Below are 15,545 nucleotides of genomic sequence, written 5' to 3' on the forward strand. Positions count from 1 at the left end.
AGTTAACATAAAAGCAATCTCTAAATTGTAAGCTAGTTTGTGTCTATATCTACATATAGATTTCTCTAGATAAAGATCTATGTATTGACACAGATAAAAATTATTATTGACTTCATGTATAAATGACAAAGATTTTTTATTATAATGGATATACCAAAATAACCCTCCAAATATGAACAAAATCAAACATATTGCAGCATACTATTATAAGCTACACAGAAGTGAAGTGAAAGTCACTCAGTCATGTCCGATTCTTTGTGACCCCCATGAACTGTAGCCCACCAGACACCTCTGTCCATGGGATTCACCAGGCTAGAATACTGGAGTGGGTTGCCATTTCCTTCTCCAGGGGATCTTCCCAATTCAGGGACTGAACCTGGGTCTCCTGCATTGGAGACAGATTCTTTACCATCTGAGCCACCAGGCAGGCTAAAAGCTACATTAATAAATACAAATTAAATACAGTTCACCCTTGAACAACATGGGAGTTTGTGTACCCACTCTCCCTGTAGTCAAAAATACGCATATAACTTTACACTTGAACCCCCATACCTGCAGTTCCATATCTGTGGATTCAACCAACCAGAGATAGTACAGCACCACAGTATTTACTGTGACAAATATCCACTTGTTAGCAGATCCTCCCAATTGATACCTGTGTTGTTCATGGGTCAACTGTACAGTGAAAATTATAGAAAAAAGTATTTGGCAGAAAAGTGACTTGCCACTGCTTTGAGGGTAAATCCAAACTCATGTTTATGGCTCATTCTATAGATCTCAGTTTGGATTCATTTTCTATCAGAAAGCCTTCTATGGTCTCCTACATTGGTGTAGGAGGGCTTTCACAGTGTCCTGTGCATTTGATGCCATTTAATAAGAATTATCTATATCTCTCATTGTATCTCCAGACTTGAGAACAGCAAAACATATGTTGGTCATGTATACCTCATGTCATATTTTAGTGCCTAGCTGAGGAATGAATAGTAATGGAGAGAATAAAAAATAATGGGATGAATAAAGTATGTAAGCAGCTTCCAGCGTTCCCACCCTTGAAGTTCTGTCTAGAATTTCAGTTCTCTGAAGTTAGACTAAATCATGTTTGGCATAGTGTTCAGTACACAGCAATATCTCAACAAATGTTGACAAATTAATTTATCTTCATATTATAATAATTAAAATACAACTATCCCTTGGTATTCATGGGAGACTGGTTCCAGGACCCCCTGAGGATACCAAAATCCTAGAGCCAATCCCAGACAGATACCAAGCAATGACAATATTTGCATATAACCTACATATATCCTCTTGTGTGTTTTAAATCATTCAGATTACTTATATACTCAGTACAATGCAAATGATATGTAAACAGTTGCTAGTACATGGCAAATTAAAATTTGCTTTTTAGAATTTCCTGAAAAAAAGTTTTTTCAAATATTTTTGATCCCTGGTTGGTTGAATCCTCAGATGCTGAACCTGAAGATCTGGAGGGCTGACTGTATTATTTAGAATTAAAGGCCTCAGCTGGAAACTATAAAATAGGAGATACTGTGTAAATCTAATAAGAACCTTATAGGAATCCAGCCAACTCAGAACTTGACTACAAGTTATTGTAAATGTTCATGGAAATAAAAGGTAAATGATAACAAACAGTAAATGCGACATATACCTTTTACGTTGTACGATCACATGCCACTTTAGCCTCTCCTCAGGAGTAGTTGTAGGAATAAATCTCTCTGCCATTATCAAGTACATGTTCAACTCCTCTCCCAAAGGACACAGAACCATATATTTATTTCCAATCTACAAAGCATTTCTCATAGATCATCAGCCATTACTACCAAATGACTTGTCTACAAAGTGGAATCAAAATATTAGAGCTATAAGGTACTTATACATCATGTGGTCCAGCCAATATAAAATGTGATTCCTAGGGCACTTATGCACTTTGAACAGGGTCACATACATAGCTAGACTACAACCCAGGTTTCCTGTCTCCTGACATGCTGAATTGCCTTTTATTGCTATTTTGCCTGGTTTCCTGATTTGTCTTTTATTTAAATGCACAACAGGAAGTAAACTCATGTTCCTTACTTGGTAGAAGATTTTTGACTTCCTGCTTGTCCTGGTTCATCTTGTTTTAATCCTGCAAGCAGGGCATCCTTTGAACAGTGCTTGTCCTTTTTAAGAAAATGGAAGTAAAAAACGTAAGCATCAAGATCTCTAATGCAACCAAATGAGCTACAAATCCAATAGTATTAAGAAAGTGTACCTGTAAGTGAGTGATGAAAGAAAACCTCTGTCGTTGAAAAGGCTCACAACCTTCCCAAAGACACTGCCCTGGATATACGTCTTTTCCTCCATGTTCAGTTGCTGCATGGTAGAAAACCTGTGAGGGGGTCTGAAACCACCTACAAAAAATAAAAGTAGTAGAAATGTTCTAACACTTAGATATGTTCTTTAAAATAGAAAACCTGCTCTCTTAATACAAAAGCTCCAGAACAAATAATAAGCAAAACAGTACAAATGAATATCATTTCAAATAATATTTTTAAAACTCCTGCTATACTTAAAAGTCAAATACTCAAAAGTTCTGAACACTTCTGATAATTAGATATAAGCTTAATATTTCACTCTCATTTCCCTAACTTCAACAAAAGTCAGTTACGAATCTCTTGAAAGTAGATAAAATTTCATTTGAAAACACAACAGAACATAATCTTATAAACAAATACCATACTCTGTTGTACTCTCAGAAGCTGCTCAAGCATTTACCAGATTTCATATCACATATAATAAACTCCAGCATATTCAATCTAAAAATCTAAATGCTATAAACTTTGGTGAGTCTGGCTCTTAAGTTGAATTCACATTTTGTATGTCCATCCATGTTTAAGAAGTCACGTCTCTCGTTTCTCCAACATCATACCTTACTCAGTTACAGACCTTGAGGTTTAATAATACAAATACCTGAGTATACCTGGCCAAGGACAGAAATCTGAAGAAAATCAGATACTGTACCACTTCCTTGTTAAATAGGTTATATGGCAATGAGAGAATACTGGAATCCAGATAGCAAAGACTACATTAAAAGACTTCAATTACTAACTACTAACTCAAATATTTATATAGTCAATATCTTTAAAGTTTATAGCAGAACTCTCTCAGAATTGAATTTTTTATGGATGTCAGATAACTATGTCTATATCTGAGCCAATTTCTGATGTGGAGCACATACATAATATTTCAAATTAATATTCCTTCAGGAAATAAATGATAGGCATTTAAAAATAAATTTTAATCAAAAGAACTGAATACTTAAGTATAAAAGATGATGTTAAAAACCATTGTAACTGACATATTTCATTCCATCTATATAAATAATTTCTGATAGTTTTATTATAAAACTGTCATGGATTCAAAGAATTAATACAGTTTAAAGTGACATACTACCCAAAGCGATCTACAGAGTAAATGCATTCCTTACCAAAATTCCAATGGCATTTCTGACAGAAATAGAACAATTAATCCTTACATTTGTACAAAATCACAAAAGATCCCCAAAAGCTAAAGCAATCCTGAGAAACATGAAAAGTTGGAGGCATCATGTGCCCTAATTTCAAACTATATTACAAAGCTATAGTAATCAAAACAGTATGGTATCTGCATAAAAACAGACACATGGAACAGAGAGCCCAGAAATAAATTCATGGATATATAATCAATTAGTTTATATAAAGAAGTAAAAAGCATATAACAGAAAACAATGCCTTCAATCAGAAATGTTGGTAACAATGCATACCCACATGCAAAAAAAAAGAAAAAGAAAAAGAAACTCAACTACTCTTTTATACCATACCAAAAAAAGTTAACTCAGAATGGATTAAAGACTGGAATGTAAAGAATGAAATCATAAAAGTCCTAGAAGAAAACAGAAGTGTTAAGTTGCTGAACACAGGCTTCAGCAATGATTTTTGCAGATTTGATACTGATACCAAAAACAAAGACAACGATAAACAAAAATAAGCAAAAATAAATAAATAAATAAATAAATAAAAAATAAATAAGTGGGACTACATCAAACTAAAAAGCAATGGAAACAATCAACAAAGTAAAAGGACAATGTACTGAATGGGAGAAAATATTTACAAATCATATATCTCATAAGGGGTTAACATCCAAAGTAGATAAGGAACACATACAGCTCAGCAGCAAAAATCCCAAAATTTTAAAATGGATAGAGGTTCTAATTAGACACTTTTCCAAAGAAGACAAACAGGTACATGAAGAAACCAATACCAAAACCACAATGAGATGTCACCTCACATATGTTAGGAAGACTACTATCAAAAACACAAGAAAGAAGAAGTGTTGGTGAGGATATGGAGAAAAACAAAACCCCTGTCCCTGTGCACCCTTAGTGAGAATGTTAACTGGTGTGGCTACTGTGAAAAACAATATAGAGATTTCTCAAAATATTAAAAATAGAACTACCATATGATCCAGCAATTCCCACTATGGATATTTACCAAATAAATGAAAACACTAACTTGAAAAGATATGTACACCCCCATGTTCACTGTAGCATTATTTACAAAAGCCAAGATACAGAAACCACCTAAGTATCCATGACAAGCCTAAACAGTGCATTAAAAAGCATAGATATAATTTTGCTGACAAAGATCCATATAGTCAAAGCTATGGTTTTTCCAGTAGTCATGTAGAGATGGGAGAGTAGGGCCATAAAGAAGGCTTAGCACTGAAGAACTGATGCTTTCGAACTGTGGTTCTGGAGAAGACTCTTGAGAGTCCCTTCAACTGCAAAAAGATCAAATCAGTCCATTCTAAGGGAAATCAATCCTGAATAATCACTGGAAGGACTGATGGTGAAACTGAAGCTCCAATACTTTGGTCACCTGGTGTGAAGAGCTGACTCATTGGAAAAGACTCTGATGCTGGGAAAGATTGAGGGCAGGAGGAGAAGGGGGCAAGAGAGGATGAGATGGCTGGATGGCATTATCGACTCAATGGACATGAATTTGAGCAAACTCTGGGAGAAGTGAATGATAGGGAAGCCTGGTGTGCTGCAGTCCATGGGTTTGCAAAGAGTTGGACATGACTTAGTGACTGAACAACGGGTCCATCAACAGATAAATGGAAAGAAAACGTGGTACAAAGAGAAATATTATACTGCCATGAAGAAAGGAGAAAATCTTGCCATCTGTAATTTGGATAGCCTCAAGGGAATCATGCTAAGTGAAATATGTCAAACCAAGAAAGACAAGTATCATATGAACTCATTCAATATGTGGAAGGTGAAAAAACAAAAACAAAAACAAAAAACAAACCCAAATGCTCCTACTAAGGTCACAGGTAAAGAGAAGAGACTAGTGGTTGTCATAGGCAGGAGATGGGGATAGGATATAACATAGGTGAGGGAAGTCAAAAAGTACAAAACAATAGTTATAAAGAATTTGCCTGCAATGAGGGAGATCCAGGTTTGATCCCTGGGTTGGGAAGATCTTCTGGAGAAGGGAATGTCTACCCACTCCAGTACTCTTGCCTGGAGAATTCCATGGTGGGCTACAGTCCATGAGGTCACAAAGAATCGGACACAACTGAGCATCTAACACTTTTACTCATAATGCTATTTCATTAATATGAAATAATGACTGGAATACTACTATTATAAGAAGACAGTTCTCATTGTACTTTTAAGATTTTACTTAAATACTATTAATTTATTAACTGAAAAGTTAAACTGTTTACACACACCAGACAAACACACACACAAATCAAACTCCAAATGTACCATGACTTGTCAGAGTCAAAATGTTATCTATTTTAAACTATTTTGCAATACATTAAGTGAAGCAAGTTTACAATACATAAAATTGATGAATCTACTGGTGAAAAGAAAAAAGGATGAAGTTAGTCCTTCTTTAAATCAATTTAAACCACTCAACACACACAACTCTGTGTGCATGTGGTTTTAAGACAACAGGAATTTTTAAGTGCTCAATTTACTTGCTAAACTTAGGGTCTCTTATGTCCCTCTTACCTATGGTGTTTCCACTCATCCTAATTCTATTTTCTCTCTATTCATCTAACTGTTTAAGTCATACCAACCAGACTTTAACTGAATATGGTACAAGGTGAAGTTCTAAAATAGTGATGAAGCTGGCTACAATGATCATATGAAGGTGGAAAGAAATTAAGGTTTCCAAATCCACTAAGTGGAATATATGGACTTAAAAGGCATAAATGTAATTTCAACTTAAAATAATGAGTTTTCAGGGAACTTTATTTTTTTCTGAGATGGAGAAGAATAAGACATGAAGTGGGATGTCACTAATGTCTACCACTGTGTCTAAACAATTTCCCTTACTTCTACCTATCAACAACCTACCTGGTCCCCTGAAACAAGCAACACATTCATTTAAAAAGATCAGAAAACTTCATAAAGGCAACCAAATGAAAATAAAAATTTTCTGGGATTCAATTACCTAAACTGCTAACACTTTAGTTGTTGTTGCTGTTTAATCTTAAGTTGTGTCTGACTCTTTGCGAGCCCATGGCCTGTAGCTCACCAGGCTCCTCTGTCCAAGGGATTTCCTAGGCAAGAATATTGGAGTGGGTTGTCATTTCCTTCGCTGGTGGATCTCCTGACCCAGGGATCAAGTCCACATCTCCTGAACTGCAGGTAGGTGTTTTACTGCTGATGCACCTAAGTCTTCACTTTGTATTGTGTTTTTTAAACAAAACTGAGGTGTACTGTTTTTTTTTTTTTAATTGAAGCAGAGTTGATTTACAACGTTGTGTTTGTTTCTGGTATACAACAGGTGATTCAGTTATATACATATTCTTCTTCATATTCTTTTCCATAATGGTTTCCCTAGTGGCTCAGAGGGTAAATCATCTGCCTGCAATGCAGGAGACCCCGGTTTGATCCCTGGGTTGGGAAGATCCCTAGGAGAAGGAAATAGCAACCCACTCCGGTACTCTTGCCTGGAAAATCCCAGGGACGGAGGAGCCTGGTAGGCTACAGTCCATGGGGTCGCTGAGGGTCAGACACGACTGAGCGACTTCACTTTCACTTTTCACTTTCATGCATTGGAGAAGGAAATGGCAGCCCACTCCAGTGTTCTTGCCTGGAGAATTCCAGGGACAGGGGAGCCTGGTGGGCTGCCGTCTATGGGGTCGCACAGACTCAGACATGACTGAAGTGACTTAGCAGCAGCAGCAGCAGCCATTGTATGGTTATATGATGCCTTTGTACAAATAAAAAGAATGTCCTTAAGATGCTTTATCACCATCTGTGAAAAACTGTTGTAATAAATATGCAACTTCTGGCATGTACAATGTGAAGGTTGCCTCCCCTCCTCCCCAAACACACTTTGGGGACAATCAACCACAGGTAGAAGAACTAAGCAAATAACTTCACTCCGAAACTCATTTTACTTACTGTTATTCTAGCTTTCAGGGCGGTTGTAGGAATTAAATATGGTGATACGTGTACAATTATTTAGCAAATACTATGCCAACAATAAATGAGAGCTTTTATCAACATAATCATAATTATTAGTAGTAGTTGTTGTAGTGGTAGCAGTGGTAACCTCTTTCATTTTAACCTTGCCCATCTTGTTAATCATATACTCTGAGATCTTTTCCCGAGCTATTTCAACATTGTCATACCTTGCTCAGTAAAGTTTATTAGTCTATCTCCAAGTTAATGATCCCTATTATCAACTATTACTCACAATTCATTTTATTAATTTCTGCACCCAAACCCACTCCCCACAGAGACTGCTCAAAACTTTTCACCTTTTGTTAAACACTGAACTTCAATCTTATTAGAGCTCATCTTCATCTGTATTCATGTGAATTTGTGAATTAAGTGATTTTTACATCTCTGGGTTGGGGGAAGGGCTATTACTGAAAGAATCGGTTACTCTGTTAGAGCTTCCTTAACTTCCTTTTTCTTTATATTACATCTTCTGTCATTAATCATTTTTTCTTCCTTTGGATAATAGCCAGAAGAAGCCACCGTGTCCAGGGTTAACTCCTTTGCTTACATACTGAATTCTATTTTGTTTCTTCATAAATTATCCCTTCTTTTGCATCTTCTATCTTTCTGTTTCTCCTGGATATTATACTAAAGTATAACAATATAAAGGTGACTCCAACTAAAAACAGTAGAAACACTTTTTTTAGATCCTGTTACTTTTCTCAAAGTACAGAAACTAGATTTACATTATCTGGCACAAAGTGATACTAAATTTAATACCTAGTACATTTATTAGATTAAACATATCCAACACTTTTTCTTAGTCACTGGCCATCTTTCAAAGATATATATATTATTTTCAATTATATCATCAATACAATTTATGATGCTTTATCTCCTGCTCATTACTCAAACAGTCACAGCTAAAGCTCAGGATTAGCCTTTATTCTTTTACTGAAATCCCCTTCAGCCAAATTCTTTTTTTCCTTTATCCTAGTGAAAAGCTGTTTGGTTCAACTGAAAAAGTTGTTCAATAAGGCTACTAGGTGCAAGTTTCCTGATTTTAACTCCCCTAAGCAAACACTTGAGGTAAAAAAACACTAACAGAACTTTTAAGAGCCAAAAACCATGATGTTATTGGTATAATCTATACCAATACTTTGGCCACCTCATGCAGACAGCTGACTCATTGGAAAAGACCCTGATGCTGGGAGGGATTGGGGGCAGGAGGATAAGAGGACGACAGAGGATGAGATGGCTGGATGGCATCACTGACTTAATGCACATGAGTTTGGGTGAACTCCAGGAGTTGGTGATGGACAGGGAGGCCTAGAATGCTGTGATTCATGGGGTAGCACAGAGTTGGACATGACTGAGTGACTGAACTGAAGTGAACTGATACTATGATTACTAATGTCATTTTTCCTACCATCAAATACTTTCTTAGGCATCATGAAAACATAACTGAAGTAGATAAAGTACACTTTTTCTATTACTTTCAGTTCAGTTCAGTTCAGTCGCTCAGTCGTGTCTGAATAATTGCGACCTCATGAATCACAGTATGCCAGGCCTACCTGTCCATCACCAACTGCCGGAGTTCACTCAGACTCACGTCCATCGAGTCAGTGATGCCATCCAACCATCTCATCCTCTGTCGTCCCCTTCTCCTCCTGCCCTCAACCCTCCAAGCATCAGTCTTTTCCAATGAGTCAACTCTTCGCATGAGGTGGCCAAAGTACTGCAATTTCAGCTTTAGCATCATTCCTTCCAAAGAAATCCCAGGATCCATCTCCTTCAGAATGGACTGGTTGGATCTCCTTGCACTCCAAGGGACTCTCAAGAGTCTTCTCCAACACCACATTTCAAAAGCATCAATTCTTTGGCACTCAGCTTTCTTCACAGTCCAACTCTCACATTTGTACATGGCTAGTGGAAAAACCATAGCCTTGACTAGATGGACCTTTGTTGCCAAAGTAATGTCTCTGCTTTTGAATATAGTATCCAGGTTGGTCATAACATTTCTTCCAAGGAATAAGTGTCTTTTAATGATTTTGGAGCCCCAAAAAGTAAAGTCTGACACTGTTTCCACTGTTTAACCATCTATTTCCCATAAAGTGATGAGACCAGATGCCATGATCTTCATTTTCTGAATGTTGAGCTTTAAGCCAACTTTTTCACTCTCCTCTTTCATTTTCATCAAGAGGCTTTTTAGTTCCTCTTCACTTTCTGCCATAAGGGCGGTGTCATTTGCATATCTGAGGTTATTGATACTTCTCCCGGCAATCTTGATTCCAGCTTGTGCTTCTTCCAGCCCAGCGTTTCTCGTGTGTACTCTGCATAGAAGTTAAATATGCAGGGTGACAATATACAGCCTTAATGTATTCCTTTTCCTATTTGGAACCAGTCTGTTGTTCCATTACCAGTTCTAACTGTTGCTTCCTGACCTGCATATAGGTTTCTCAAGAGGCAGGTCAGGTGGTCTGGTATTCCCATCTCTTTCAGAATTTTCCAGTTTCTTATGATCCACACAGTCAAAGGCTTTGGCATAGTCAATAAAGCTGAAATAGATGTTTTTCTGGAACTCTCTCGCTTTTTTGATGATCCAATGGATGTTGGCAGTTTGATCTCTGGTTCCTCTGCCTTTTCTAAAACCAGCTCAAACATCTGGAAGTTCACATATTGCTGAAGCCTGGCTTGGAGAATTCTGAGCATTACTTTACTAGCATGTGAGATGAGTGCAATTGTGCGGTAGTTTGAGCATTCTTTGGCATTGCCTTTCTTTGGGATTGGAATGAAAACAGACCTTTTCCAGTCCTGTGGCCACTGATGAGTTTTCCAAATTTGCTAGTATATTGAGTGTAGCACTTTCACAGCATCATCTTTCAGGATTTGAATCAGCTCAACTGGAATTCCATCACCTCCACTAGCTTTGTTCATAGTGATGCTTTCTCAGGCCCACTTGAGTTCTCATTCCAGGATGTCTGGCTCTAGGTGAGTGATCACACCATCGTGATTATCTTGGTCTTGAAGATCTTTCTTGTACAGTTCTTCTGTATATTCTTGCCTCCTCTTCTTCATATCTTCTGCTTCTGTTGGGTCCATACCATTTCTGTCCTTTATCGAGCCCATCTTTGCATGAAATGTTCCCTTGGTATTCCTAATTTTCTTGAAGAGCTCTCTAGTCTTTCCCATTCTGTTGTTTTCCTCTATTTCTTTGCATTGATTGCTGAGGAAGGCTTTCTTATCTCTTCTTGATATTCTTTGGAACTCTACATTCACATGCTTATGTCTTTCCTTTTCTCCTTTGCTTTTTGCTTCTCTTCTTCCCACAGCTATTTGTAAGGCCTCCCCAGACAGTCATTTTGCTTTTTTGCATTTATTTTCCAAGGGGATGATCTTGATCCCTGTCTCCTGTACAATGTCACGAACCTCCATCCACAGTTCATCAGGCACTCTATCTATCAGATCTAGTCCCTTAAGTCTATTTCTCACTTCCACTGTATAATCATAAGGGATTTGATTTAGGTCATACCTGAATGGTCTAGTGGTTTTCCCTACTTTCTTCAATTTAAGTCTGAATTTGGTAATAAGGAGTTCATGGTCTAAGCCACAGTCAGCTCCCGGTCTTATCTTTGCTGACTGTATAGAGCTTCTCCATCTTTGGCTGCAAAGAATATAATCAATCTGATTTCAGTGTTGACCATCTGGTGATGTCCATGTGTAGAGTCTTCTCTTGTGTTGTTGGAAGAGGGTGTTTGCTATGACCAGTGCATTTTCTTGGCAAAATTCTATTAGTCTTTGCCCTGCTTCATTCTGTATTCCAAGGCCAATTTTGCCTGTTACTCCAGGTGTTTCTTGACTTTCTACTTTTGCATTCCAGTCCCCTATAATGAAAAGGGCATCTTTTTTGGGTGTTAGTTCTAAAAGGTCTTGCAGGTCTTCCTAGAACCGTTCAACTTCAGCTTCTTCAGCGTTACTGGTTGGGGCATAAACTTGGATTACTGTGATATTGAATGGTTTGCCTTGGAAACGAACAGAGATCATTCTGTCGTTTTTGAGGTTGCATCCAAGTACTGTATTTCGGACTCTTTTGTTGACTATGATGGCTACTCCATTTCTTCTAAGGGATTCCTGTCTGCAGTAGTAGATATAATGGTCATCTGAGTTAAATTCATCCATTCCAGTCCATTTTAGTTCGCTGATTCCTAGAATGTCGACGTTCACTCTTGCCATCTCCTGTTTGACCACTTCCAATTTGCCTTGATTCATGGACCTAACATTTCAGGTTCCTATGCAATATTGCTGTTTACAGCATCGGACCTTGCTTCTATCAGCAGTCCCATCCACACCTGGGTGTTGTTTTTGCTTTGGCTCCATCCCTTCATTTTTTATGGAGTTATTTCTCCACTGATCTCCTGTAGCATATTGGGCACCTACCGACCTGGGGAGTTCCTCTTTCAGTATCCTATCATTTTGCCGTTTCATACTGTTTATGGGGTTCTCAAGGCAAGAATACTGAAGTGGTTTGCCATTCCCTTCTCCAGTGGACCACATTCTGTCAGACCTCTCCACCATGACCCGCCCGTCTTGGGTGGCCCCATGGGCGTGGCTTAGTTTCAGTGAGTTAGACAAGGCTGTGGTCCTAGTGTGATCAGGAATGGCCAAGAGACCTACCCCACGTCCGAGGTCAGTGGTGGCGGACGGAAGTAGCTATACCCCATGTCTGAGGCCAGGGGCAGCAGCCGGGAGGAGCTACCTCATGCCCGAGGCCAGGAGTGGTGGCCAGGAGGAGCAACCCCATGTCCAAGGAACGATGGCTGCACGGGCGCAGGAGCGCCTAGAGGAGCTATTCCACGTTTAAGGTCAGGAGGGGCGGCGGTGAGGAGATAACCCTCGTCCAAGGTAAGGAGCAGCAGCTGCGCTTTGCTGGAGCAGCCGTGAAGAGATACCCCATGTCCAAGGTAAGAGAAACTGAAGTAAGATGGTAAGTGTTGCAAGAAGGCATCAGAGGGCAGACACACTGAAACCATAATCACAGAAAACTAGTCAATCTAATCATACTAGTACCACAGCCTTCTATTACTTTAAGATGTCATTATTTAAAATCCTTCTATCAATGCAGGAGGTTATATATTAATAGTATATATTATAATATTTTAATGATTTACTATATTTAAAAGAGCTGTTTAAAAACAAACATCTGTAGCTATAAAGCTAAGATTATTTTCTCTGTCTTTAAAACAAATCTAAAAGGGCTGAAAATAGCACTTCAGTTCAGATATTCTCATTTACAGTTTTCTTAATTGCTCAAGTTCTTGGCAAGCTATTTTTCCTTAATGACCAAAAAGTATCCCATGTCCCTCTTAATAGCCCTCTTCCTGCAAAAAAATTTAATTTTACTTAAAACACATGGGATAGATACTCTGCAGGAAAATTTTCATTTAAAAGCAAAATATGCATTTAATAAATTCACTAAATGATATGTCAAAAAATCTACACTGCAAACACATTTTAGTTTTTACAACAGCTGTATTATTAGTTGTAAAAAGCAATATTACTAGTTGGAAACTAAATGCTTCTGTTGCTGCTGACATGAATTCTCTACTCCCAGCTTCTTTGCCCCAGTCAGCCCAGATTCAAAGCCACAGGTAAAAACAACTGACTGGCTTAGTTGCCAAAGGAAATGAGGAAAGATGCAAGTAATTGGTCTATTTTTGGCTTTTGGAGAGAGAGATTGTACCTCCCAGTAATACTCAATTTATGTAAAGTATCTCAACTGAGGAAGAGGGTTCCAGTGGAAGACAGCCAAAGCCAACAGTCTTTGGCTCTGCTTCTTATCCTCTTAATAAGTAATAATATCAATAACAATAAAATATTAATAATAGTAGAATATTATTAACAACCAACTCATTACTAATCTACTGTTCTGTAATGCAGTTACATATTTTATATAGAAAAACAGAAAATGTATTGTCAGGGATCTTGGTTAAATATGCTTTTAAAATGTGAACCCTCCAGTAAAATCTGAATATGGGATAAAATAATAGTTCACAGTTGAAAAGTAGTATGGAAACATAGATAACACTGAATGGTGTGTGTGTTTATTTTCAATAAGATAAATAAAGCATGCATATACACTGAATCCTTTGATTCTTACCTGAATTCTTTGAAAGTTATGGCAGTACACTACTTCACACCATTCTCGACAAAGCTGCACACAGTATAAAGCACCTCTTTTTATATGAAGTTCTGTTTGTTCAGAACTTACTATGTATTCATATATTCACAAACATCATCTTACTTGAATTCTGTGATAGCCTTCTGAAGAAGGCAAAACTATCACCACTACACTGCTGAGGAAACAAGCTTTCAAGCTTCCTATAACTTTCTAGAGCCATAGTTTCTAGAGCCATGTGGCAAGAGTTGGGATCTGAAGATCTGATTTTTCTTTACTACCCTAGAATACACGATTGTTTACTTGGATAATTTGTACACATCCATTACTAGGTAAAAACTGAGGCATTACACTTTTATACACACCACCCATTATACTATGATTTTTTTTCTTTAAATGTTGGAAAACTCTGAAAGAATACTAGGTTTGAGATTAGCATTTTTACATAATTCTCCTTATTGTGTACACAGCTCTCAAATAACAAAGTTTGTTTAATAAGCTACAGGCTAGATTTTTGACCCTAAGAAATTCTTTCACCAAATATTTTAAGGAACACTGAAAAGGACTTCAATACAATTTGCAAATTGGTCTCATGGTATGTAACTTTTTGGTTTCGGGTACCATCTTCAAGTAGTCTTTGGTACTCAGTGTTTGAAAGAACAAATTAAGGTAAAAACAAACAAAAGATCAAAGACAAAATGTAACGATACATTATATATTTCAATTATGAACTGATGTTAACATTATGCTGACAATATATCAATAAGAATAAGGACTTCTAGTTTCTGTTCAGACATATAAAGAGCCTGGAAGTTGTCACTCCCATCCTCAGAACAAGAAAAACTGTGGAACAAAATGAAAATTAACATTTAAAATCATCAGAGAACTAAGGTCACAAGGAAAACTGTTTCCCTGAAAACTAAGTAGCCTGATGAATATAAAGAAACACAAAGAATTGCTTAAGTCAATAACTGAGAGGAATACTGAAGCAGAAACTATGAATTGATGGAGACCCAGTATGGACTATTCTGAAAGGTAAAAAATCCTGAAGGGCCAATCTCTGGGGAAAGCCCACACTTTTGTGAGTTTTACTTCCAGGAACCCTAGCAGGTTCTCATGGTAGACTGGAAAAAAACTCCCTAATACTTACAACAGGTAAAGGGAGAAAGTAACATTTTAAAATATGCCTGGGGTGTTCTTTTCTCCTTAATTAAGGCCTGCTCTCAAGAAAAATTACCAGAGCCTTATCTGACCTCAGGGAAAAGCAAACAGATAATTTGAGCCCCTTCAGATTCCCTGTCTCATATAAGGGGAGAAAAATAATGGCTATGAAACTCTTCTCAAAGTCATAGCTCCAGAGACTCAAATCCACGTTTCAACTGTGGATTACCACTGAGAGAGCTGTCAGATACAGACTCTACTTTAAAAGGAATATCTAGGGAAACCCAAACATAACAGCAAACATTAACATAGCATAACTCCTTGCTAAATAAACACAAAACTCACACCCTAAGTCTGTTTATCTCAGTTCCTATTAACTGATACACATCTAACATTCAACAAAAACGCATGCTATATGTTAAAGCAAAATTAAATTACAGACTGAAAATATAATACAAGCATCAGAACCAGACTCAGACATGGCAGAGATTTTGGAATTATCACCCTGGGAATTTTAAATGATTATGATTAATAGGTTAAGATGCTAATGAAAAACATTGTACCATTTAAGAAGAGATGAGTAATGTAACCAGAGAAATGGAGATATTAAGAATCAAAAGGAAATGCCAGAAAAAAAAAAAAAAAAAAAGAAACAAAGGAGGCCTTTGAAGAAAATCATCAGTAGACTAGACATGGCAAAAGAAC

The 15,545-nt window shown here is 37.3% G+C and overlaps 1 protein-coding gene across 1 annotated transcript in view; it reads right to left on the reverse strand.

Annotated features, from left to right (window-relative positions):
* Window positions 1-15,545, reverse strand: part of ARID2 (AT-rich interaction domain 2) — a 202,198-nt gene that overhangs the window by 19,374 nt on the left and 167,279 nt on the right. The window contains exons 17-18 of the mRNA XM_018047898.1: window positions 2,270-2,408; window positions 2,092-2,177 (exon numbers count right to left, since the gene is read on the reverse strand). Coding sequence (XP_017903387.1) covers window positions 2,092-2,177; window positions 2,270-2,408 — 225 coding nt within the window. The remainder of the gene's footprint in view (window positions 1-2,091; window positions 2,178-2,269; window positions 2,409-15,545) is intronic.

This window comes from Capra hircus, chromosome 5, assembly GCF_001704415.2.
Source record: "Capra hircus breed San Clemente chromosome 5, ASM170441v1, whole genome shotgun sequence".
Classification (NCBI taxonomy): Eukaryota; Metazoa; Chordata; class Mammalia; order Artiodactyla; family Bovidae; genus Capra; species Capra hircus.